Source organism: Hypanus sabinus, chromosome 7, assembly GCF_030144855.1.
Source record: "Hypanus sabinus isolate sHypSab1 chromosome 7, sHypSab1.hap1, whole genome shotgun sequence".
Taxonomy (NCBI): domain Eukaryota; kingdom Metazoa; phylum Chordata; class Chondrichthyes; order Myliobatiformes; family Dasyatidae; genus Hypanus; species Hypanus sabinus.
In genome coordinates this window covers 181,349,084-181,375,015 of record NC_082712.1, presented here as the reverse complement: position 1 = coordinate 181,375,015, position 25,932 = coordinate 181,349,084, and the positions used below count along the sequence as shown (strand labels likewise).

General features: G+C 43.0%; 1 protein-coding gene across 1 annotated transcript in view; it reads right to left on the bottom strand.

The window, feature by feature from the left end:
• The window catches only part of LOC132397460 (26S proteasome non-ATPase regulatory subunit 13-like), an 82,533-nt gene that overhangs the window by 25,767 nt on the left and 30,834 nt on the right, over positions 1 to 25,932 (bottom strand). The window contains exons 7-10 of the mRNA XM_059976282.1: positions 24,114 to 24,285; positions 17,524 to 17,603; positions 17,153 to 17,278; positions 16,615 to 16,677 (exon numbers count right to left, since the gene is read on the bottom strand). Coding sequence (XP_059832265.1) covers positions 16,615 to 16,677; positions 17,153 to 17,278; positions 17,524 to 17,603; positions 24,114 to 24,285 — 441 coding nt within the window. The remainder of the gene's footprint in view (positions 1 to 16,614; positions 16,678 to 17,152; positions 17,279 to 17,523; positions 17,604 to 24,113; positions 24,286 to 25,932) is intronic.

The window sequence follows — 25,932 nt, the reverse complement described above, 5'->3', positions numbered from 1 at the left end:
AAGTGGGAATCTAAATGGATACGGGAAAAGAAAGAAACTCCTATATTAAAACATTTGATTGATTTATGGAATAAGATAAATGTTGATGATGAGATAAAGAAATCTTTATTAGCAAAGAGACCTTTAATTCAAAATAAACTTATTCCTTTTACAATGGATAACCAACTTTTATACAAGTGGTTTCAAAAAGAGTTTAGATATATAGGAGATTGTTGTGAAGGAGGTATATTATTGTCACTTGATCAATTAAAGAATAAATACAAAATATCAAACAACACTCTTTTTTGTTATTTCCAATTAAGGGCTTATTTAAGAGATAAATTGAGTCAAACAATGTTATTGCAGAAACCCAATGAAATAGAAACTTTAATTCAAAAAGGAAAAATTTTAAAAATTATTTCTTGTATGTATAGTTTGATTCAAAAACAAGCAATTAAACAAGGAATTCATGTCAAGACAAAAATGGGAAACTGATTTGAATATTAAAATTGAAGAAACAAGTTGGTCAAGACTATGTCTTGACAATATGACAAATACAACAAATGTCCGGTTAAGATTATAGACAATAGACAATAGGTGCAGAAGTAGACCATTCGGCGCTTCGAGCCAGCACCGCCATTTTGAGATCATGGCTGATCATCTACTATCAATACCCGGTTCCTGCCTTGTCCCCATATTCCTTGATTCCCCTATCCATAAGATACCTATCTAGCTCCTTCTTGAAAGCTTCAGAGAATTCTCCTTCAGAGAATTGGCCTCCACTGCCTTCTGAGGCAGTGCATTCCAGACCCCCACTACTCTCTGGGAGAAGTTTTTCCTTAACTCTGTCCTAAATGACCTACCCTTTATTCTCAAACCATGTCCTCTGGTACTGGACTCTCCCAGCATTTGGAACATATTTCCTGCCTCTATCTTGTCCAATCCCTTAATAATTTTATATGTTGCAATTTGATCCCCTCTCAATCTCCTTAATTCTGGCGTGTACAAGCCCAGTCTCTTTAACCTCTCTGCGTAAGACAGTCCTGACATCCCAGGAATTAACCTTGTGAATCGACGCTGCACTTCCTCTACAGCCAGGATGTCCTTCCTTAACCCTGGAGACCAAAACTGTACACAATACTCCAGGTGTGGTCTCACCAGGGCCCTGTACAAATGCAAGAGGATTTCCTTGCTCTTGTACTCAATTCCCTTTGTAATAAAGGCCAACATTCCATTAGCCTTCTTCACTGCCTGCTGCACTTGCTCATTCACCTTCAGTGACTGATGAACAAGGACTCCTAAGTCTCTTTGTATTTCTCCCTTAACTAACTTTACACCGTTCAGATAATAATCTGCCTTCCTGTTCTTACTCCCAAAGTGGATAACCTCACACTTATTCATATTAAACGTCATCTGCCAAGTATCTGCCCACTCACCCAGCCTATCCAAGTCACCCTGAATTCTCCTAACATCGTCATCACATGTCATACTGCCACCCAGCTTAGTATCATCAGCAAACTTGCTGATGTTATTCTCAATGCCTTCATCTAAATTGTTGACGTAAATCGTTGACATAAATCGTAAACAGCTGTGGTCCCAATACTGAGTCCTGTGGCACCCCACAAGTCACCACCTGCCATTCTGAGAAACACCCATTCACCGCTACCTTTGCTTTCTATCTGCCAACCAGTTTTCTATCCATGTCAATGTCTTCCCCCCAATGCCATGAGCTTTGATTTTACCCACCAATCTCCTATGTGGGACCTTATCAAATGCCCTCTGAAAATCGAGGTACACTACATCCACTGGATCTCCCTTGTCTAACTTCCTGGTTACATCCTCAAAAAACTCCAATAGATTAGTCAAGCATGATTTACCCTTGGTAAATCCATGCTGGCTCGGCCCAACCTTATCACTGCTATCTAGATATGCCACTATTTCATCTTTAGTGCAATATAATTTTTTTACATCAATTATATATTACACCACAAAAAAAAAATTAAACCCAAATTTATCTGATCAATGTTTCCAATGTAATCAATAAATTGGTACTTTTTTACACTCTACTTGGTCTTGTTTTAAAATTCAACCTTTTTGGACAAATTTAAGAATTTTATTGGAACAAATTATTGGAACACAACTTCCTCATAATCCAATATTATTTTTACTAGGCAATATTGAAGGGATAAAACCAAAATCCAAGCTGAATAAATATCAGAAAGAATTTATAAAAATTGCATTAGCAGTAGCCAAAAAGGCTATTGCAGTTACCTGGAAATCGAATTCATACTCAAGTATAGATCGTTGGAAGAATGAAATTTTTAGTTGCATTCCACTTGAAAAAATTACTTACAATTTAAGAGATAAATATGAAATATTTCTGAAAATTTGACACCCTTATTTACAAAAGATAGGATTAAATATATAGGTGCTCCGAAGATAAAATTATTGGTTATCTGGGGAAAGAAATAAATTAATATACTAAAGCTATTATGAACTCCATGGAGAATGTGGAATCTTCCAATATCCAGGCATTCTTTCTTTCTTTCTTTTTGCTTCTCTCTTTTTTTTCTCTTTATATAGGGATGGCCAGTTAGCTAAACCTCAGATATTAGGAAAGCGTTGGAGTCTATTGTTAAGAATGAGGTTTCAAGGTATTTGCAGACTAATGATAAAATAAATCAAAGTCAGCAAAGTTAAGGAAAACCCAAGGCATTCTACAAATATGTGAAGAGCAAGACAATGAGCGTGTGGGAATAGGACCAATCAGGTGCAATAGTAGAAACATGCCCGTGGAGCCGGAGAAGGTAGCGGAGGTACTTAACGAATATTTTGCTTCAGTATTCACTAGTGGAAAGGACCTTGGCAATTGTGGGAATGATTTACAGCGGACTGACATGCTTGAGTGTATAGTTATTAAGAAAGAGGATGTGCTGGAGCTTTTGAAAGGTATAAAGTTAGAAAAGTCGGCTACTGTGGGAAGTGAGGGAGGAGATTGCTGAACCTCTGGAAATGATCTTTGCATCATCAATACAGACGGGAAAAGTACCAGATGATTGGAAGGTTGTAAATGTTGTTTCCTTGTTCAAGAACGAGAATAGAGATACCCTGGAAATTATACACCAGTGAGTCTTACTTGAGTGGTGGGCAAGTTGTTGACAAAGATCTTGACAGGCACAAGACATAATCTGATTAGGGATATTCAGCATGGCTTTGTCAAGGGCAGGTTGTGCCTTACAAGCCTAAATGAATTCTTTGAAGAGATAACAAAACATTGATGAAGATAAAGCAGTAGATGTAATGTATATGGATTTCAGTAAGACATTTGAAAAGGTTCCCAATGCAAGGCTCATTCAGAAAGTAATGAGGCATAGGATCCAAGAAGTCCTTGCACTGTGGATCCAGAACTGGCTTGCCCACAGAAGGCAAAGCCTGGTTGTAAGTGGTTCATATTCTTTATGGAGGACAGTCACCAGTGGTGTCCCGCAGAGATCTGTTCTAGGACCTTTCCTCTTTGCGATTTTTATAAATGACCTGGTTGAGGAAGTAGAAGGGTGGTTTAGTACGTTTGCTGATGACACAAAATTTGGAGGTGTTGTGGATAGTCTAGAGAGTTGTCAGAGATTATATCAACAGGATGCAGAACTGTCTGAGTAGTAGCAGATGAAGTTCAACCCAGGTAAGTGGGAAGTGGTTCATTTAGGTAGGACAAATTTGAAGACAGAATATTAATGGTAAGACTCTTGGCAGTGTGGAGGATCAGCAAGATCTTGAAGTCCATGTCCATAGGACACTAAAACTGCTGCACAGGTTGAAAGGGTTGTTAAGAAAGCATATGGTGTGATGGCTTTCATCAACCATGGGAGTGAGTTCAAGAGCTGTGAGGTAATGTTACAGCTATTTGAGACCTTAGTTAGACCCAACTGGGGGTTGTCACTACAGGAAGGATGTGGATACTTTAGAGAAACTGCAGAGGAGATTTACAAGGACGTTGCCTGGATACAAGAGCATGGCTTATGAAGATAGGTTGCTTGGAACTTCGCATTTTTTCCTTAGAGCGATGGAGAATGAGGGGTGACCTGATAGGGGTGTATAAGATGATGAGAGGCATTGATCATGTGGATAGCCAGAGGCAATTTCCCAGGGCTGAAATGGCAATCACGAGAACACATAGTTTTAAGGTGCTTGGAAGTAGGTACAGGGGGATGTCAAGGGTAAGGTTTTTTTTTACACACAGAGTAGTGGGTGTATGGAATGCACTGCCAGCAACAGTGGTAGAGGTGGATAACAATAGGATCTTTTAAGAGACTCTTAGGTACACAGAGCTTAGAAAAATAGAGGGCTATGTGGTAGGGTAACTCCAAGCAGTTTCTCGATAAGCTTACATGGTTGCAACAACATTGTGGGCCGAAGGGCCTATAATGTGCTGTAGATTTCCATGATTCTATGTTACTATAAAGGAAAAACTAGCCGACAGATCTGTTAAGAGTTTTTCAAAGAAGTAACGAGCATAGTGGATAGAGGAGAGGCAGTGGATTTCATTTACTTGAATTTTCAGAAGATGTTAGATAAGGTGCCACACATGACGCTGCTTAGTAAGATAAAATCCTATGGTGTTACAGGAAAGATACTGGCATGGATAGCAGAATGGCTGACAGGCAGGAGGCAGTGAGTGGAAATAAAAGGGGCCTTTTCTGTTTGGCTACCAGTGACTAGTGGTGTTCCTCAGGGGTCAGTTTTGGGATTGCTACTTTTCACAGTGTTTGTCAATGATTTAGATAATGGAATTTATGGCTTTGTGGCAAAGTTTGTGGATGATATGAAGATAGGTTGGAGGGTAGGTAGTGCTGAGGAAGCAATGCAATTGCAGCAGGCCTTTTACAAATTGGAAGAATGGACAAAAAAGTGGCAGATATAATAGTGTTGGGAAATCTGTGATAATGCATTTTGGTAAATTTAACAATAGTGTGGACTATATCTAAACGAAGAGAAGGTTCAAACAGCAGAGGTGCAGAAGGATTCGTGTAAGACTCCCAGAAGGCTAATTTACAGGTTGAGTCTATTGTAAAGAAGGCAAATGCAATATTGACATTTATTTCAAGGGGAGTAGAATATAAAAGCAAGGAGATAATGCTGAGCACTTATAGGACATGAGTGAGCTGCACTTGGAGTATTGTCACCAGTTATGGCCCCATTTCTCAGAAAGGATTGTCATTTGAGAGTCCAGTGGGGATGATTCCAGGAATGAAGGGGTTAACATATGGGGAGTGTTTGGCAGCTTTGGGCCTGTACTCATTGGAATTTGGGAGGATCTCATTGAAACCTACCTAGTGTTGAAAGGACCATAGCGGGTGGATGTGGAGAGGATGTTTCCCACGGTAACATGAATGTAAAGAAGGAGAAGCCAATGACTGGGTACAACTGCAGACAGAGCAAAGAGTTAAGTTGTAACACAGAGGCAAAATTCATAAGGGCAAAGAATGCAGGAATGCAGACTGTATTTAAATGCACATAGCATTTGGAATAAGGTGGACAAACTCGTGACAAATTAGAGATTGGTCGGTATGACATTGTGGGCGTCACTGAGTTGTGGGTGAAAGAAGGTCATAGTTGGAGTTTAACATCAAAGGGTATATTTGTATCCAAAGGACAGACAGAAAGGCGTAGCTGGTGGTGTGGTTCTATTGGTAAAAGATGGAATTGTATCTTCAGAAAGAGGTGACATAGGGTCAGAGAATGTTGAATCTTCATGGTTGTAGTTAAGAAACTGCAAGGATATTTAAAAAATGATTATCACCACCCACAGCTCCAATCTGCTAATTAAATTTGCCAATGACACAACATTGATTGGCCTTATCTCAAAAAATAATGAGGTGGCTTACAGTGGTGTCAAGAAAACGACCTCTCCCTCAATGTTGCAAAAACAAAGGAGCTGGTTGTGAATTACAGGAGGAATGGAGATGGGCTAACCCCTATTGACATCAATGGATCTGGGGTTGAGAGGATAAACAGCTTTAAGTTCCTCAGGGTCCTTATCTTGTACACACACCAGCTGTTTGATAAAAAAGACACAACAGCTCCTCTTTCACCTCAGATGGATGAGGAAGTTTGGTATGGGCCCCCAAATCCTAAGAACTTTCTAAAGGGGCACAATTGAGAGCATCCTGACTGGCTGCATCACTGCCTGGTGTGGGATCTATACCTTCCTTAATCACAGGACTCTGCAGAGAGTGGTGCAGACAGCCCAGCGCATCTGTAGTTGTGAATTTCCCATGGTTCAGGACACTTACAAGAACAGGTGTGTAAAAAGGTACCTTCAGGTGTGTACATTTAGATGGAGACATAACATAAAGATTTTTACTCAATTATGTGAAGGCTGTAGGAAATAAAGTCAATTCAATTAAGGGCTTCAAATAACAGTCAAGATGTGGGGTTGAGATTGCAAAGGGAGCTGGAAAAGGCATGGAATATGGGATTGGGAAAATCAGGTTGGTGTTGGATCGCAAGAGAGAGAATTTGTTGAACGCCTATGAAATGGCTATTTAGAGCAGCTTGTCCTTGAGCCTACTCGGGGAAAGGCTATCGTACATTGGGTGTTGTGTAGTAACCCAGATCTTATTAGCTTAACGTAAAAAATCCCTTGGGAGGCAGTGACCATAATGTGATCAAATTCATTCTGCAATTTGAGAGAAAGAAGCACAAGTCATATGTATCAGTATCACAATGGAATAAAGGAATAGGGGCATGAGAGAGGAGCTTGCCTGGGTGGACTGGAGGAGGATACTGGTGGGGATGACAGCAGAGCAGAGATGGTTGAAGTTTCTGGGAATAATCCACAAGGTGCAGGATAGATATGTTCTGAAATGGGAGGGGTAGACAACCGTAGCTGACAAGGGAAGTTAAGCAATGCATAAAAGCCAAGGGAGGGGCATATAAGGTAGCAAAAGTGAGTGGGAAATTGGATGCTTATGAAGCTTTTAAAATCCAACAAAAGGCAACTAAAAAAAGCTCACTTATATAAAGAGTAAAATGGAGGTGAGAGATATTGGACCACCGGAAAATGATGCTGGTGAGGTAGTAATGTGGGGGGGGGGGGGGGGGGGAGACACAAAGAAATGGCAGATGAAATTAGTAAGTACTTTGGTTCAGACTTCACTGTGGAAGACACTAGGTGTATGCCAGAGCTCCGTGAGTGTCAAAAAGCAGGAGTTAGTGCCATTGCTATTACAAAGGAAAACGTGCTAGGCAAACTGAAAGGTCTTAAGGAGGATAAGTCACTTGAACTAGACCAGGGGTCGGCAACCCACAGCTCCGGAGCCGCATGCGTTTCTTTCATCTCTGTGCTGCGGCTCCCTGTGGCTTTGGAAAATAAATGATGAGTATTTAATTAAAATGTATTTTATGTTAGTTTGTTAGTTTTTGAAATGTAATTCTAAATTTGAAGATTATGGTGATCTTGTACAATCTAAATAAAACGTGTTTTTTGTCGCTATTAATACACGTCACCACTGCCAATGCCTGACACCCGCCAGTGCGCGATCTCTTTAATTTTTCGATCCAAGGTAGGCTAACTATGGAGAATTCTAAAAAAAGAAAAGTGACTGAAGAAAACAGAACGTTTAATGATACGTGGGCAGATTCATTTACTTTCACTGCTGATGAGACTGGTTTACCGGTATGCTTAATATGCAATGAGAAACTAGCAAACAACAAAAAGTCAAAAGTCGCAAGACATTTCCAGAATAAACACGCAGCCTTTGCTCATAAATATCCGGATGGAGATGAGAGAAAAAAAGCCGTTTCGGAACTGATGCGGAAGGTTGATCTGAGCAAAAATCATTTCAAGAAGTGGATGAAGTCTGGAAAATCAACTACATATGTTAGTTTTGTTGCCGCTCAGGAAATAGTCAGGCACGGGAAACAGTTTACAGATAGTGAATATATAAAAGAATCTTTCATTAAGATTTCAGAACATCTATTCACGGACTTTAAAAACAAGAGTGAAATTGTGCAGAAAATCAGGGATATGCCCCTCTCTGCAAAGACCGTCAAAGACAGAACCATAAAAATGGCAGAAGACATCACAAGACAGCAAATTAAAGACATTAATTCAGCTGTGGCCTACTCAATTGCCTGTGACGAGTCTAAAGACAAAGGTGATATTGAACAAATAGCGCTGTTCTGCCGGTATGTAAACTCTGCCGGGCCACAGGAAGAAATGATTGAGTTGATACCTCTAAAAGGCCAAACACGGGGGGAGGACATCTGTGAGGCTGCCTTGAATTGTTTAAGAGCCAAAGGAATAAAGACCACCCACCTGGTGTCAGTAGCTACTGATGGGGCACCAAGTATGACAGGAGCGCACAAGGGATTTGTGGCTTTACTGCAAAAGTCGCTGGACAGAAAGCTGCTGACTTTTCACTGCATCTTGCACCAAGAGGCACTGTGCGCTCAAACATTTCCTCCGGAATGCACAGAAGTAATGGATGTTGTCATTCAGACTGTCAATAAAATAATGACAAAAAGTTTAAATCACCGTCAATTCCGTTTGTTACTGGACGAGCTGGAAAGCGCATATTCTGATCTCCTGCTGCACAACAAAGTCTGGTGGCTGTCAAGAGGGGAGGTGCTGAAACGCTTTGTCGTGTGTCTGGAAGAAGTGAAAACTTTCCTGGGCAGCAAAGGGCTCACCTTTCCAGAGATGGAACAGCCAGAGTGGCTGGAAAAGCTACACTTCATGGTAGACATGACAGCGCACCTGAACACACTGAACACAGCTCTTCAGGGGAAAGGACGCACAGCCCTGCACATGTTGGAGGATGTTCTGGCATTCGAGCGCAAGTTGACAGTGCTTGCCAGAGATTTATAGAAAGGCACATTGTCTCACTTCCCCAATTTGAGAGAGTTCAAACAAGCTCACGACATGATAAATTCGGAGTATTTACATTCTGCAATCATCGCAATGCAAACATCGTTTGGGAAACGCTTCTGTGAGTTCAGAGAGGAAAAAAACACATTATCCTTCCCGGTCACTCCCCTAAGCATCGATCCATCCCTACTGAATACGACTGCATTGGCAAGTGTGAGTCAACCTGATCTTGAGATGGAACTGGACGACATAGCCGACAAAGACATATGGGTGTCCAAGTTTAGACGCTTGACAGCAGACCTTGAAGATGTTGCCCGTCAGAAGGCCATTCTTGCTCAGAATCACAAATGGAGTGATATTGAAAACCTCCTCAAACCGGACAAACCTGTGTTCGAAACATGGAATGCTATCCCCGACATTTATGTCAACATTGAAAAGTATGCGCTTGGAGTCCTGTCGATCTTTGGATCCACATATGTATGTGAGCAGGTATTCTCCAACATGAACTTTATTAAAAACAAACATCACGCACGCCTCACAGATGACAGCTTGCGATCCTGTGTAAAGATGAAGGTGACGTCATATAGCCCTGATGTGCAGACGCTGTGCGCTGAGGTCCTGGAGCAGAAATCCCATTAACCAAGTATGATAAATATTTTAATTGCCTATTATTTTACGTATATTCATATTTTTTCATTGTTCAGTGAAATAGTCCTTTTATTTTTCAGGTTGACAGCTGGCTGACGTTATTTTTGGTTTGCTGCTGGCGGACAATTTAAGTTCGTCGTTTTTCATAAATACAAGAAGGACTCAAATAGACATTGAGTACTTTACTTAAAAGTAACCTTCAACCCAACGTCTTTATTTCGGAGTTCAAAATGTTTTTGTTGCATGCAGAAATGTAATTTCATTTTCTCTGCAGGAGTTCATCGATTTCATAAATGCAACACATTATAGTTTGTTTATACATAGCATAAAGGCAAAAAAAACGTTGTATGCAGTGTTATTTCATTTTAAATGTCAAACGGGTTTTGTGGCTCCCAGTGTTTTCTTTTCTGTGGGAAACGGGTCCAAATGGCTCTTTCAGTGGTAAAGGTTGCCGACCCCTGAACGAGATGGACTACATCTCAGAGTCCTGAGAGTTGCTGAAGAGATAACAGATGCATTGGTCATGATCTTTCAAGAACCACTGGATTCTGGCATGGTCCCAGAGGACTGGAAACTTGCAAATGTCACTCCACTCTTTTAAGAAAGGAAGAAGACAAAAGAAAGGAAATTATAGGCCAGTGAGAGTAATGTCAGTGGTTGGGGAAGTGTTGGGAGTCCATCATTAAGGACGAGGCTTCAGGATACTTGTGACTAATGATAAAATAAGTCAAAGTCAGCATGGATTCTGTGAAGGGAAATCTTGCCTGACAAATCTGTTGGAGTTCTTCGAGGAAGTAACCAGCAGGATGGACAAAGGGGAGGCAATGGATGTCATTTATTTGGATTTTCAAAAGGCATTTGATAAAGCGTCTCACATGACGCTGCTGAACAAGTTAAAATCTTATGGTGTCACAGGAAAGATACTGGCATAGATAGAGGAATGGCTGACAGGCAGGAGGCAGCGAGTGGGAATAAAGGGGCATTTTCTGGTTGGCTGCCAGTGACTAGTGCTGTTCCTCAGGGGTCAGTATTGGGACCGCTGGTTTTCACATTGTTTGTCAATGATTCAGATAATGGAATTGATGACTTTATAGCAAAGTTTGCAGATGATACGAAGATAGGTGGAGGGGTAGGTGGTGTTGTGGAAGCAATGTGATTGCAGCTGGAATACAGTGTTGGGAGATGTATGATAATGTATTTTGGTAAAAGGAACAATAGTGCAGACTATTTTCTAAGTGGGCAGAAAATTCAAATATCAGAGGTGCAAAGGGACTTAGCTGTCCTCGTGCAAGACTCCCACAAGGTTATTGGGGAGTTAGGGGGCAAAAGTTTAAGGGTAACACGAGGGGGAATTTCTTTACTCAGAGATTGGTAGCTGTGTGGAACAAGCTTCCAGTAGAAGTGGTAGAGGCAGGTTCGGTATTGTCATTTAAAGTAAAATTGGATAGGTATATAGACAATAGACAATAGGTGCAGAAGTAGACCATTCGGCCGCTCGAGTCTGCACCGCCATTCTGAGATCATGGCTGATCATTCACTATCAATACCCAGTCCCTGCCTTGTCCCCATATCCCTTGATTCCCCTATCCATCAGATATCTATCCAGCTCCTTCTTGAAAGCATCCAGAGAATTGGCCTCCACCGTCTTCCGAGGCAGTGCATTCCACACCTCCACAACTCTCTGGGAGAAGAAGCTCTTCCCCAACTCTGTTTTAAATAACTGACCTCTTATTCTCAATCCATGCCCTCTGGTACTGGACTCTCCCAACATCTGGAACATATTTCCTGCCTCAATCCTATCAAATCCTTTAACTATCTTAAACGTTTCAATCAGATCCCCTCTCAATTTCCTCAATTCCAGCGTGTACAAGCCCAATCTCTCCAATCTCTCTGCGTAAGACAGCCCTGCCATCCCAGGAATCAACCTAGTGAATCTACGCTGCACTTCCTCAATTGCCAGAATGTCCTTCCTTAAACCTGGAGACCAAAACTGTACACAATATTCCATGTGTGGTCTCACCAGGGCCCTGTACAAATGCAAAAGAACATCCTTGCTCTTGTATTCAATTCCCCTTGTAACAAAGGCCAACATTCCATTTGCCCTCTTCACTGCCTGTTGCACTTGCTCATTCACCTTCATTGACTGGTGAACTAGGACTCCTAGGTCACTTTGCATTTCTCCCTTACCTAACTCGACACCGTTCAGACAATACTCTGCCCTCTTGTTCCAGCTTCCAAAGTGGATAACTTCACATTTATTCACATTGAATGACATCTGCCAAGTATCTGCCCACTCACCCAGCCTATCCAAGTCTCCCTGTATTCTCCTAACGTCCTCTTCGCATGTCACACTGCCACCCAGTTTAGTATCGTCAGCAAACTTGCTGATATAGTTTTCAATGCCCTCATCTAAATCATTGACATAAATCGTAAAGAGCTGTGGTCCCAAAACAGAGCCCTGTGGTACCCCACTAGTCACCTCCAGCCAGTCTGAGAAACAATCATTCACTGCTACCCTTTGCTTTCTATCTGCCAACCAGTTTTCTATCCAAGTTGAAACCCTGCCCCCAATGCCATGAGCTCTGATTTTACTCACCAATCTATGTGGCACCTTATCGAATGCCTTCTGAAAATCTAGGTACACAACATCTACTGGCTTACCCTCGTCTAACATCCTTGTTACACCCTCAAAAAACTCCAACAGATTAGTCAAGCATGATTTGCCCTTGGTAAATCCATGCTGGCTTGGCCTAATCCTATTTCTGCCATCTAGATGTGCCACTATTTCGTCCTTAATAATGGACTCAAGCATCTTCCCCACGACTGACGTTAGGCTAACAGGGCGATTGTTCTCCGTTTTCTCCTTCCCTCCCTTCTTGAAAAGTGGGACAACATTAGCCACTCTCCAATCTTCAGGAACTGATCCTGAATCTAAGGAACATTGGAAAATGATTACCAATGCATCCGCAATTTCCTGAGCCACCTCTTTTAGAACCCTCGGATGCAGACCATCTGGACCCGGGGATTTATTAGCCTTCAGTCCTACCAGTCTACTCATCACAGTTTCTTTCCTAATGTCAATCTGTCTCAATTCCTCTGATATCTTATGACCCTGGCCCATCCATACATCTGGGAGATTGCTTGTGTCCTCCCCGGTGAAGACAGATCTAAAGTATGCATTAAATTCTGTTGCCATTTCCCTGTTTCCCATAACAATTTCTCCCAATTCATTCTTCAAGGGGCCAAGGGGCCAACATTGTTCTTAACTATCTTCTTTCTCTTCACATAGCTAAAAAAGCTTTTGCTATCCCCTTTTATATTCCCGGCTAGACTGAGCTCATACCTGATTTTTTCTCTCCGTATTGCTTTTTTAGTTAAGATCTGCTGTTCCTTAAAACTTTCCCAATCATCTGTATTCCCACTCATCTTAGCCCTGTCATACTTCTTTTTCTTTAATGCTATACAATCTCTGACTTCCTTTGTCAACCACTGTGGCCCTTTCCCCTCTTTGAATCCTTCCTTCTCATTGGAATGAACTGCATTTGCATCTTTTGTATTATGCCCAAGAATATCTACCACTGCTGATCCACTGTCTTTCCTGCCAGGGCATCCGCCCATTTAACTTTGGCCAGCTCTTCCCTCATGGCTCCGTAGTCTCCTTTATTTAATTGCAACACTGACACCTCTGATCTGCCCTTATCCCTCTCAAATTGTAGATAAAAACTTATCATGTTATGATCACTACTTCCTAATGGCTCCTTTACTTCAAGATCACTTATCAATTCCTGTGCATTACACATCACCAAGTCCAAAATAGCCTCGTTCCTGGTTGGCTCAAGCACAAGCTGTTCCAAAAATACATCCCTTAGACACTCCACAAACTCCCTATCCTGGGGTCCAGCACCTACCTGATTCTCCCAGTCCACCTGCATGTTGAAATCTCCCATAACGACTGCATTACCTTTAGCACATGCCAATGTTAACTCCCTAATCAACTTGTACCCAATATCCACGCTACTGTTTGGGGGCCTGTACACAACACCCATTAGAGTCTTTGACCCTTACTGTTCCTCAGCTCAATCCACACAGACTCTACTTCCCCTGTTCCCAAGTCACCTCTTGCTAAGGACTGAATCTCATTCCTCACCAACAGGGCCACCCCACCCCCTCTTCCCATATTTCTGTCTCTACGATAGCACGTATACCCTGATACACTCAATTCCCAGGCCTGATCCCCTTGCAGCCATGTCTCCGTTATCCCAACAATATCGTAGTTCCCCATTTTCATCTGAGCTTCAAGCTCATCTGTCTTATTTCTGACAATACGCGCATTCAAGTATAGAATTCTTAGCCCATTCCTCCTCTCTTTGCTTAAAACACTATCTACTGTACCTAACCCAGCTCCTTGAACTTCCATCGGGCAAATTGCACCCTGAATTTTGATGACCTTCTCAAGATCACCCAAACCTTGTACACATTTAACCCCATGCACCTTCTGACCAACCCTCTGGATCTGGATCCCTGCCCCCTGCGCATCTAGTTTAAACCCCCCCCGAGCAGCACTGGCAAACACTCCTGCAAGAATGTTAGTACCCCCCGGTTCAGATGTAGACCGTCCCTTCGAAACAGATCCCAATGTCCCTGGAACAAAGACCAATTATCCAAAAACCTGAACCCTTCCTTCCTGCACCATGCTCTCAGCCTCGTATTAATGTACATAATCATTCTATTCTTCGCCTCACTCGCACGTGGCACAGGTAGCAATCCCGAGATTGTCACCCTGGAGGTCCTGCCTTTCAGCTTCACTCCTAACTCCCTGAACTCTCTAAGCAGGACCCCCTCACTCACCTTACCTACATCGTTGGTCCCTACATGGACCACTACATCTGGGTTCATGCCCTCACTCTCAAGAATAGCCTGCACCCGATCTGAGATGTCCCGGACCCTGGAACCAGGGAGGCAACATACCATCCGAGACTCCCGATCTGCCCCACAAAATCTCCTATCTGCCCCCCTAACTATAGAGTCCCCTAAAACTATCGCTCTCTTCTCTTCCCTCCTCCCCTTTCTAGTTAAGGGTTCAACCTCTGTGCCAGAGGCAGGACCACTACAACTCATTCCTGGTAGGTCATCCCCATCAACAGTATCCAGTACGGTATACTTATTGTTAATGGGAATGGCCGCAGGGGTGCTCTGCTCTCTCTGCCTGCTCCCCCTGCCTCTCTTTACTGTCACCCATCTGCCTACTTCTTGGTTTTTTGGTGTGACTACCTCCTGATAACTCCTATCTATCTCTGCCTCCACCTCCCGAATGATCCGTAGTTCATCCAGCTCCTGCTCCAACCCCCTAACTCGGTCTGATAAGAGCTGCAGCTGGACGCACCTTTTGCAGGTGTGGTCATCAGGGACAACTGTGTTGACCCTGACCTCCCACATACTGCATACGGAGCACACCACTGCTCTGACTGTCTCCCCCATACCTGAACTGGATTAATAGAATGTCTAAAAAGCACCTAGCGACCTTACCTTCTTCCCCTCAGCGAGCAATCACACAAGCTTATCGAAGTCCCCTTACGCTAAAGCCCACTTAGCCAAAGCCCAGGACTCTGCTTCCACGGACTCCGCTGCCCGCTCTGAAAATAAGTCCTGCCTTTTAAAGTGCGCGCTCGACGCTGACGTCACTCGCGCCTGCGCAGTTCCCCCTCCTCCACAGGTATTGACCAGGTAGACTTAAATCCTACCTACAACGGTCGAATTCTCTGAGATCCCAGCTGAATCACAAGCTGTAACTTGCTCCCGATTCAAATGACCACTCTGAAAAGAAGTCCTGCCTTCTATGGACAGGAAAGGAATGAAGGGTTATGGGCTGAGTGCGAGCCAGTGGGACTAGGTGACAGTAAGCGTTCGGCACAGACTAGAAGGGCCGAGATGACCTGCTTATATGGTTATATTTCACAGGTTGCATCTGTGATAAAGAAGGCAAATGCAATGTTGACATTTATTTCAAAGGAATGGAACATAAAAGCTAGGAGATAATGCTGGGCCTTTATAAGGCACCAGTCAGGCCGTATTATCTATAGTTTTGGAGCCCTTATCTTAAAAAGGACATGTTGTCATTGGGTAGAGTCCAAAGGAAGTTCATGAGGATGATTTTGGGAAAATGGAGGGGTTAGCATATGAGGAGCGTTTGGCAGCTTTGGGCCTGTACTCACTGGAATTTAGAAGAATGAGGAAGATCTCATTGAAACATACCAAATGTTGAAAGGACTAGATAGGGTGGATGTGCAGAGGATGTTTCCTATGGCAGGGGTATTCAGAACTAGAGGGCACAGCCTCAAAATTGAGGGGTGACCTTTTAAAACAGAAGCGAGGAGTAATTTTTTAGCCAAAGAGTGGTGAATCTGTGGAATGCTCTGCTACAGACTGTGGTGGAGGCCAGCTCCTGTGTACATTTAAAACAAAAGTTGATTGATTCCTGATTGGTCGGGCATCAAGTGATATGGCAAGAAGGCAGGTGGTTAAGGTTAATGGATCCAGGATCAACCATGATGAAATAGCATAGCAGACATGATGGGCTGAATAGCCTAATTCTGCTCCTATGCCTTATGTTTTTAAGGTGGGCTGAAAGGCCAGTTTCTATGTTGTATAATGTGATGACTGATTTGGTTTTATCCACAAGGAACTTTGTCAAATGTTAATATGGACAGAATCTACTGTCTTAACTTCTCAAAACACTCATTCAAGTTTATATGACATTACACCATGGTATTCCAAGTGCATTTACATCCTAACCCAAAAATTCTTCTCAACAGCTTCCCTCCCACTGCCTTGAGTCTCAATGGCCTATAATCTCCCGGATTATTACTATTAACCTCCTGAAATAAAGTAACAGTACTAAAACACAAAATGAGATTTTAAATGCAAAACAAAATAAATAAACAGATATTAAAAAAACAACTTAAGTGAAATAGAGGGTTATGTGGGATAGAAAGCTTCGATTGATAGGTTAAAAGGTTGGCATTGTTCGGTGTTTATGGTTTTCCTCCACCGTAACAGACAATAACAGAGGTTGAAGGGGGCTTTAGTTTGTCCAGGGTGGGGGGAGTTCATTCACTCACCTCCATCAGACATAGCAGTTGGATTTTCTCCATCAGCCGCAGTTCGTTGGCCCTCAGGTCCGGCTGCAGACACATAACAGTCAGACTATTCATCAGTAACCTGCTGAAGTACCCTGCCCACACCATTCCCAGTCACACATCTCCTCCGAATGAGTCTCTCCCCCACACACCAACCACCAGCTCCATGTGATCCATTTCTGCAGCTTCCTGCAAAAGCAACCCAGCTTTTCTCCAACCTGTCCCAGCCAACCATGTGCACAACCCTACCCACCTACCCAATCTGCCACCTTTATTTCCACCTTCGGAGCCACAGTCCTGCCAAACCAACCTTCCTCCTGACCATACCTCTTCATGCATTCCACCACTCCAAACCACTGGCCCACGCAACTCTATCTCCACAACAAGGCGCCTTCACTGTCTATACCCACTGGACAGATATCCCATCCATATCCCACCTCTAGTGCCTCCCCTCCTCATTATCCACCAACCCGTGTCCCACCCACAAACATCTCCTCCCCCCCCCCCAAGAATATCACACCTGCTGCCCCCAGGATGTCTTCAGAGCCTGGAACTTCTCCACGTTGCCACTGTTGAAGGCATACAATGTATCGATCAGCCACTGCTTGTCGGTGCTCCGGAGAGATTCCAACACAGGATGCATCAGCTGGAGACAGTCACAGGACAATCCAATGTCACTCACACACAATGACACAGTTACAGACAGGTAAACACTTCCTACCCAGAAACACTCTCCGGGTAAATTCCCTCACCCAGAGACACTCACCGAGTAAACTCTCTCACCCAGTCACACTCAGCGGGTAAATTCCCTCACCCAGATACACTCACTGGGTAAACTCCCTCACCCAGAGACACTCGCTGGGTAAACTCTCCTCACCTACAGACACTCACCAGTTCCCCGAAGTTATAGACACCTTCGCCCAGCAGTCCTGCCAGTCCCAGAGTGAACGCTCGCTCCTGGTGCTCAGCCACTGCAGGAAGAGGAAGGAAGATTTACAATAAGTATGCTACAACAAACTTCTGGGGTCAATGGGTTGAAAGAGCTAGCACTGAGGAACTATTGATGAAACAGGATGAGATGTTCCACCCATGCACTGCTGAGCCTCCTCCTCATTCAATAATGCAAGGGCTCCCAAGCACATGGACCACAAACTCAAGCCGTGACCTCAAGTTGGAGGGTGGGAATTAAAGTTAAGTATCAACAGCATTTGTCGCTCATACACCAAGGCATGCAGTAAAATGTGTGGTTTTGAGTCAAAGACAACCTACACGTACAATGAGTACAACTAACCTAATTCTCCCTCTACACCAGGGGTGTCAAACTCAAATACACAGTGGGCCAAAATTAAAAAATCGGTACAAGTCGAGGGCCGGACTGGTTCGGCGTTTATTGCAAAACTTATTGAAGTGAATTTATTACACATATTAACCTGGAACTAACAAAGCTTAGGTTATTACAAAAACAACATTGAACATTAAATAAATAAAAAATCAGTTGCATTTATTTCTTATGGCTTTATCTGCAGCTTTTCCGGAGTAATTTCTAATGAAAACATTTTTCCACAGGCCAGCACTCTGTGATTCACACTGGTCTAAGCCAGATACTTGGCATCTCATCTTGAATGCAAGTTCATCAATGTTTGGAGTCAGGCTCTGAGCTGAGGAAATCCTCAGAATTGAGTGAAGGTGTTCATCAGAAAGATGACTCCTGTGTGACGTTTTGTTTATCTTCATTAAAGAGAACAGTTGTTCACACAGATATGTGTTGCCCAACATAGAGAGCATTTGAGTAGCTTGGGTACGCAGTTGGGGCATTGTGTCGGGAATGAAACGTAGAAACTGTGCAGTGCCCACCGAGTCATACTTTGCCTTGAGTGTGTCACTACATTGGAGTTCAAACAGCTCCATTTGTATGTTGGTTGGTGCGCTTTCCACGTCAGCTGCAAAGGGATTACTGAGCAGTTCAAACCTGCTTTTTTGGGCTTCAAAGTCGGCAAATCGCCGTGTGAAGTCGGCACCAAGTATGCTAAGTTTTTCAGCAAACTTTGCACGTGGGAACACTGCGGTAGGAACCTGCTCTTTCATAGTTTGGCAACACGGAAAATGGCTCAAGTTTTCTTGCTGCATCTGCGTCTCCCACAGGTGCAGCTTGGTTTTAAAAGCCCTCACTGCAGCGTACATGTCTGTGATCACACGACCCCGCCCCTGAAGCTGCAGGTTGAGCGCATTGAGATGGCTCGTTATGTCACACAGAAACGCCATTTCACAAAGCAACTTTTTATCCCGGAGCTCTGTTGTGTCTTTCCCTTTGCTTTCCATGAACTGACAGATCTCCTCATGCAACTCGAAACATCTTTTCAGCTCTTTTCCTTGGCTTAACCATCGCACCTCTGTGTGATAGGGCAAATCAATATATTCTGAACCCAACTCCTCCAGAAACGACGAACTCGCGGTGATTTAAACCTTTGGCTTTTATGAAGTTAACTGCTCGTGTTATGGTGCTCATTATATGTTCCATTTTCAAGGCTTTGCCACACAACGATTCCTGGTGTATGATGCAGTGATAAGCTGTCAGCTCACCTGTGCCGTTTTCCTCCCGCATCTTCTCCCGGATCCTGCCCACCAATCCACTTTTTTGACGCACATCGTGGGCGCTCCATCTGTCGTCAGTCCCACAAGTTTATCCCAAGGCAGCCTCATTATATTTACAGATCTGGATACCTCTTCAAAGAGATCTTTTCCAGTAGTTGTGCCATGCATTGATCTTAATCCCAAAAGTTCCTCTGTTACACACAGACTTGAGTCCACTCCACGAATGAAAATTGACAATTGGGCATTATCAGAAGTGTCCCTGCTCTCATCCACTGCAAGGGAATATGCGATGAAATCTCTTCCCTTCCCCACCAGCTGTTGTTGTAGATTGGTGGCAAGCTCACGTACACGGTCAGCAACGGTGTTTCTGCTCAGGCTCACATTTGAAAATGCTTGCCTTTTATCTGGGCACACGACGTCGCAAACTTTCATCATGCAGTTTTTAACAAATTCTCCCTCGGTAAAGGGCCGGGCTGATTTAGCGATCTCTGCTGCCACAATAAAACTAGCCTTTACAGCAGCCTCACTTTGTGTTTTGGCTTTTGTGAACATAGCCTGCTGTGATGCCAGACTTCATTTCAACTCTTCTACCTTCAGGAGCTTCTGTTTCTTGTCCAGATGCTTGTATTTGTCGTGGTGTTTTGTTTCATAGTGTCGTCTTACGTCATAGGTGTCAAACTCAAGGCCCCCCGTACAATTATATCTGGCCCGCGAGATCATTTTAGATAGATCTATTATTTTAATTATTAATGGCCTGGCAATATGAAGCCTATGATTGTAAGTTAATACCAATCATAAAAATAATGTTTGCTCAGCAGTCTTCTTCATAAGAAACGGAATTTGTGAAGTGAAACACTTTGTAGTTATAGCAGAAACTGAGACACATGAGAACAGGCTGAAAAAACAGAGGCAAAGAAAGCTGCGTTTGCACGCGCCCGACTGATCTGGCCCGCATGAAGCTGCATTTTGCCCAATCCGGCCCGTGACCTAAAATGAGTTTGACACCCCTGTCTTACGTTATATTCTTTAATTACAGCCACACTGTCTCCGCACACAAGACAAACAGGTTTGCCCTTTATATCTGCGAACATATACTCTGCCTCCTACCTGCCTTAAAAACCCCTGTTTTCAAAGTCCACCTTTCGTTCAGCCATTTTTGGGGTGAGGGATAGCTGAAAGTTGACCACACGTGACTAGCGCCATAAGGATGCTGATGAGAGAGTAAGGCAAGCGCGAGCAATGCACTGGCAGTGCATTGTGGGATTTGTAGTATTAGTGGTGCATGCAATATACCGGCGGGCCAGCTCTAATAGAAAAAAAGTTTATTCATTAATGATATTCAGGAAATAAACCAGGGAAACCGAATAAACACTAAAAACCTTGAAAACCTGGTACCTGAATAAACTCAGCATTAGCCATATCATACGCCATAGGGCGCTTCGATTACTGGGGCCAGCTTTAATAGTAATTAGATTTTATCTCGCGGGCCAAAGATAATTCCACCGCGGGCCGGATTTGGCCCGCGGGCCTTGAGTTTGACATATATACTCTACACGTTATTGTCTTATGGAACGGGACTGGGAGATAAATGGCCAAGAGCTGAGGACCTACAGCCTCACTTCTGGCACCACAGGAGCTGCCCCGGACATAGCAATCAGACCCGTTATATCTGCCAAAGTACCATACTGTTATAGGGTTCCCAAAGACAATATTTCAACTAATGTACTTCACTCAGTAAGAAAAAGCTGGCATTTAGACAACACACAGGAGAAGAACTAGGCCATTTGGTCCATCGAGTCTGCTCCTCCATTCAATAATGGCTAATCCTTTTTACCCCTCCTCAGCCCAACTCCCAGGCCTTCTCCCTGTAACCTTTGATGCTATGTCCAATTCAGAACCTATCAAGCTTTGCCTTAAATACACTCAACGACCTGGCCTCCAAAGCAGCCTGGGGTAACAAATTCCATGATTTCACCACCATCTGTCTAAAGAAATTTCTTTGCATCTCTGTTTTAAATGGACACCTCTCTATCCTGCGGCTGTGCCCTCTTGTCCTAGATTTCCCCCCCCAGTGGAAAACATCCTTTCCACATCTACTCTGTCTAGGCCTTTCAACATTCAAAGGTTTCAATGAGATTCCCCCTCATCCTTCTAAATTCCAGCGAGTACAGACCCAGCGCCATCATACATTCCTGGAATCATCCTTTTGAACCTCTTCTGAAACCTCTTCAATGCCAGCAATCTTTTCTTAGATGAGGAGACCAAAACTGTTCACAGTACTCAAGGTGAGGCCTCACCAGTGCCTCACCAAAGCCTCACATCCTTGCTCTTGTATTCTAGACCTCTTGAGATGAATGCTAACATGGCATTTGCCTTCCTCACCACCGACTCTAACTGCAAGTTAACCTTTAGGACTCCCAAGTCCCTCTGCATCTCAGATTTCTGGATTTTTTCCCCATTCAAAAAATAATCTACTTATTTATTTCTTCTACCAAAGTGCGTAACCATGCATTTTCCAACATTGTATTACATTGCCACTTTCTTGCCCATTCTCCTTATCTAAGTCCTTCTGCAGCCAATCTGTTTCCTCCACCAATCTTCCTATCATCTGCAAACTTGGCAATCAAGCCATTTATTCCTTCATCTAAATCATTTATATACAGCATAAAAACAAGCGGTCCCAATATTGACCTCTGTGGAACACCACTACTTACTGGCAGCCAATCAGAAAAGGATCCTTTTATTCCCACTCACTGAATCCTATTAATCAGCCAATGCTCTAAGCATGTTAGTAACTTTCCTGTAATACCATGGACTCTTAACTTGGTAAGCAGACTCATGTGTGGCACCTTTCAAAGGCCTTCTGAAAATCCAAATATACAACATCCACTGCATTTCCTTTATCTATCCTACTTGTAATCTCCTCAAAGAATTCCAGCAGGTTCATCAAGCAAGATTTTCTCTAAAGGAAACCAAGCTGACAACTGACTTTGTCCTATCTTGTCCTGTGTCACTAAATACTCCTTAATAATTGACTCCACATCTTTCCAACTACTGAGGTCAGCCTAACTGATCTATAATTTCCTATCTGCTGCTTTCTTCCTTTCTTAAAGGGTGGTGTAACATTTGCAATTTTCCAGTCCTTTGGCACCTTACCAGAGTCCAATGATTTTTGAAAGATCATCACTATTGTCTGCACAATCTCTACCATTATCTCTTTCAGGACCATAGATGCAGTTCAGCTGGTCCAGGTGACTTATGTACCCTTGGGTCTTTCAGCTTTTGAGCACCTTCTCCCTTGTAACAGTAACTGCACTCACTTCTCTTCCCTCACACCCTTCATACCTGGCACACTGCGAGTGTCTTCCACAGTGAAGGCTGATACAAAATATTCAGTTAGTTCATCTGCCATCTCCTAGTCCTGTTATTATTTCTCTGGCCTTATTTCCGAGCAGTCCTATATCCATTCTCATCTCTCTTTTTTTTACGTACTCGTAAAAGCCTTTGGTATCCAATTGTTTGCTAGCATGCTTTCATATTTCATCTTTTTCCTTTGAATGATTTTTTAGTTGCTCTCTGTAGGTTTTTACAAGCTTCCCTATCCTGTGTCTTCCCACTAATTTTTGCTTTCTTGTATGCCCTCTCTTTTGCTTTTACATTACCTTTGACTTCCCTTGACAGTCACACTTGTACTATTTTGACTTTTGAGTATTTCTTTGTTCTTAAAATACATCTATGCTACTCTTCTGTCAACCCTGCCAGCATCTCTTTCCAACATATTTTGGCCCACTCCTCTCTTATACCACTGCAATTTCCTTTACTCCACTGATATATGCTACGTCAGACTTCAATTCCTCCCAATCAAATTTCTTCCATAGTGATTGATAAATCTGGTTATCGGTGGTGGATATGATGGGGACTGGTTAACAGAACAGTTAGAATAAAACAGGTAACTTTCCCTTTGGGAGAGGGGGATTAACACTGAGATTCCAATCATTACAACCATTCCATTAATTCAAAAGAGGATAAGTGTAAAAAATATACCAAGCTGGGAAACAGTGAGTGGTGAGGACACAGTGAGGCTTCAGGTAGGCTGGACATGTGTGGATACTAGTGTTCAGAGAGATCTCAGTATCCCTGTTTGCAAATTAATGAAAGACTACACACAGGTGATAAGTTACCCGTAGAATAGAGAGGTTGAATACAAGAGCACAGACCACACCTGGAATACGGTGTACAGGTATGGCCTGTCCATGGAAGGAGAGCTCACACCTGGAATAGGGTCTGCAGATAAGGCCTTCCCATGGAAGGAGATACTGCGATGTGTACACAGAATTCATATACAGATATTCATATTCATATACAGTACTCAGATACAGCCAAGATTCACCAGATGCAGACAGCTCAGACAGATTGCACTGCACTCAAGTTTGCAAAGTCTGAGAGATGACAAAATTCTGAGATCACAGGAGGGAGGTGGGGGACATGGTCGAAAAACTTGGCTCGGACTCAAAATGACCACTTGGCCATTCAGAGAGGAAGCATCTTCACCAGAAGCTGGTGTACTTTTAGAATTCTCTAGTCAGGAAGTGTGTGGAGGCTCGGTCACCAGATCCACTCAGGTCAGAGCAGTAGAGTTATTGATGTTGAGGAAAGCAATGAAAATGGGTGAATGTAGGAAAGTGGTTTTATTGAACGATGAAGCAGACCCAGGGATTGAAGGAAAATCTCCCATTTCTGCTGAGGGGGAGTTTGCATTGCCAGACAAACAGACTGCACACAGAATTTTAGATCTTCCTAAAGGAACAGGTGAACGGCCGCAGCTGGGGATTTACAAGCCCAGCAAGATCAAGATCAAACTTGCAGCAAGGCTTCCTTGCCATCTTTACCTGGAAGATCTTTGATGTCAATGCAGCCCAGAAACCTCAGGGCATCCTTGTAGTAGGAAGCGTAGTTTCCAACAATCTGATAATACTTGCTAGAGAGATCATAGAAGCGCCCGTGAACTGAAGTGATCCCTGGGAGGTTGGTGAGCATCTCATCTACCTCCTCAATTGTTTTCTGGAAAGAAACCAGTGAGGGTTATAGCCATCACAAAAATACTTTTTTGTTTTATAATCCTGCTCGAGCTCTCAGTTATTCGTTCAGCAATCTCTTGAATTTAAAAATCGCTCACAAAGGATAATTGGCAGGTCGAGTTTTTGGGCTACACTCCTAAACTGTGGACCTCAATACCTAAACCTGGCAGACTCAGTTGAACTTTTAAGACGCCAGCTAAAAACCAATTTATTTAACCCTGCCTTTAATTAACATCTTTTTGTCTTTAATTTTTATGTTTGCACTTTATCCCATTGTAAAGCACATAGTTTGTAAGAAAAGCGCTCTATATAAGTCATTATTGTTCTTATTCTGAAAAACACATACATCTGGGCAAGATGGGACCAGTGACCAACACAACTAACAGCGATGTCCTGCAAACCGTTCACGAAACTACTACTTCTCCTTCTTTGTAATATACTTCTACTACTGACCTGTGTGCGATTGGACCCTGTAACTTTACATTTTGATAGTGTATTTTTGGGCTAATGAGCCATCCTGCACCTTTGCTGTTTCTAGGGGAAGTCGGTGTGGTTGAGAACAAAGTGAGCCTAAACACAGAACGTGAACCCGTGAACAGCGCTAATTCTCTACCAACTCACCAATTAAAGGGTCGAGCAAGATTGAAAACAACGAGGATGAGTGCAGAAGGTGAGCACTGTCTGCCTGCATTTGACTGGTTTCCCTCGCAATCTCACTTGCTGCTGCTGGAGGAGGTGTCTTGGGTCTTAGGCAAGGTTTAATCAGTGTGGTTTGTGGATTGGACTCATTTTTAGAGAACTGTGCAGCTCATGTTATATGTGTTTCTTTTTTTTATTGCTATTTTGAGCGATTTTGATTGGGCTGCCTGGCTCTACACCCTGCAGTCAATGAACAACACAGCGCTAAATTGAACTGGACTGAACTAAACTGAACATTCCTAGATAGTTTTGAGGACTCTGCAGTTTGATGTTTGATATTCTGTGTATTATTGATTCATTTTTTACTGTCTGCACAATTTGTTCTTTTTTGCATGTTGAGTGTTTAATGTTTTCTTTGAACAGGTTCCATGTTTCTTTGTTTCATGGCTGTCTGTGGGAAGACAAATCTCAGGGTTGTTTACTGCATACATACTTTAATAATAAGTGTACTTTGAATCCCTGCACTGTGACAACAGGAACAAAAGAACAACAAACTGTCAGCTTAAGGACCAAATGCTAAGGACCAAAGGGTTCCAAACATTCACAAGTTAGGTGGGCATACGAAACAGAACCACACACCTTGGGACATGTACCCCAATTGAAGCTGCCTCCAATTCTTCTCAGAATCAGGACAGGAATTGAATCCTGTAAAAATTACCATCCTGCCCTTCCCACAATGTGGCTGAATTCTGGTATTTGTGATAATGGAGAAGTCTCTCACTTTCCAACGCCTTCTCTGCTAAACTGCCTTGACAACACAACTCTTGCTCCAACACCATTGCTGAGTCTGCCCCACCACAGTGAATGAAGTTGCAGCAATTCTCTGTGGTTAATGTTTCTGCTTTCAATTTCCAGCACTTGCGTTTCTCACCCGTTTCTTGCTGTCCAATACCCTTTCCAGTCATTATACTGAGTGACCACTCCCTCTGCT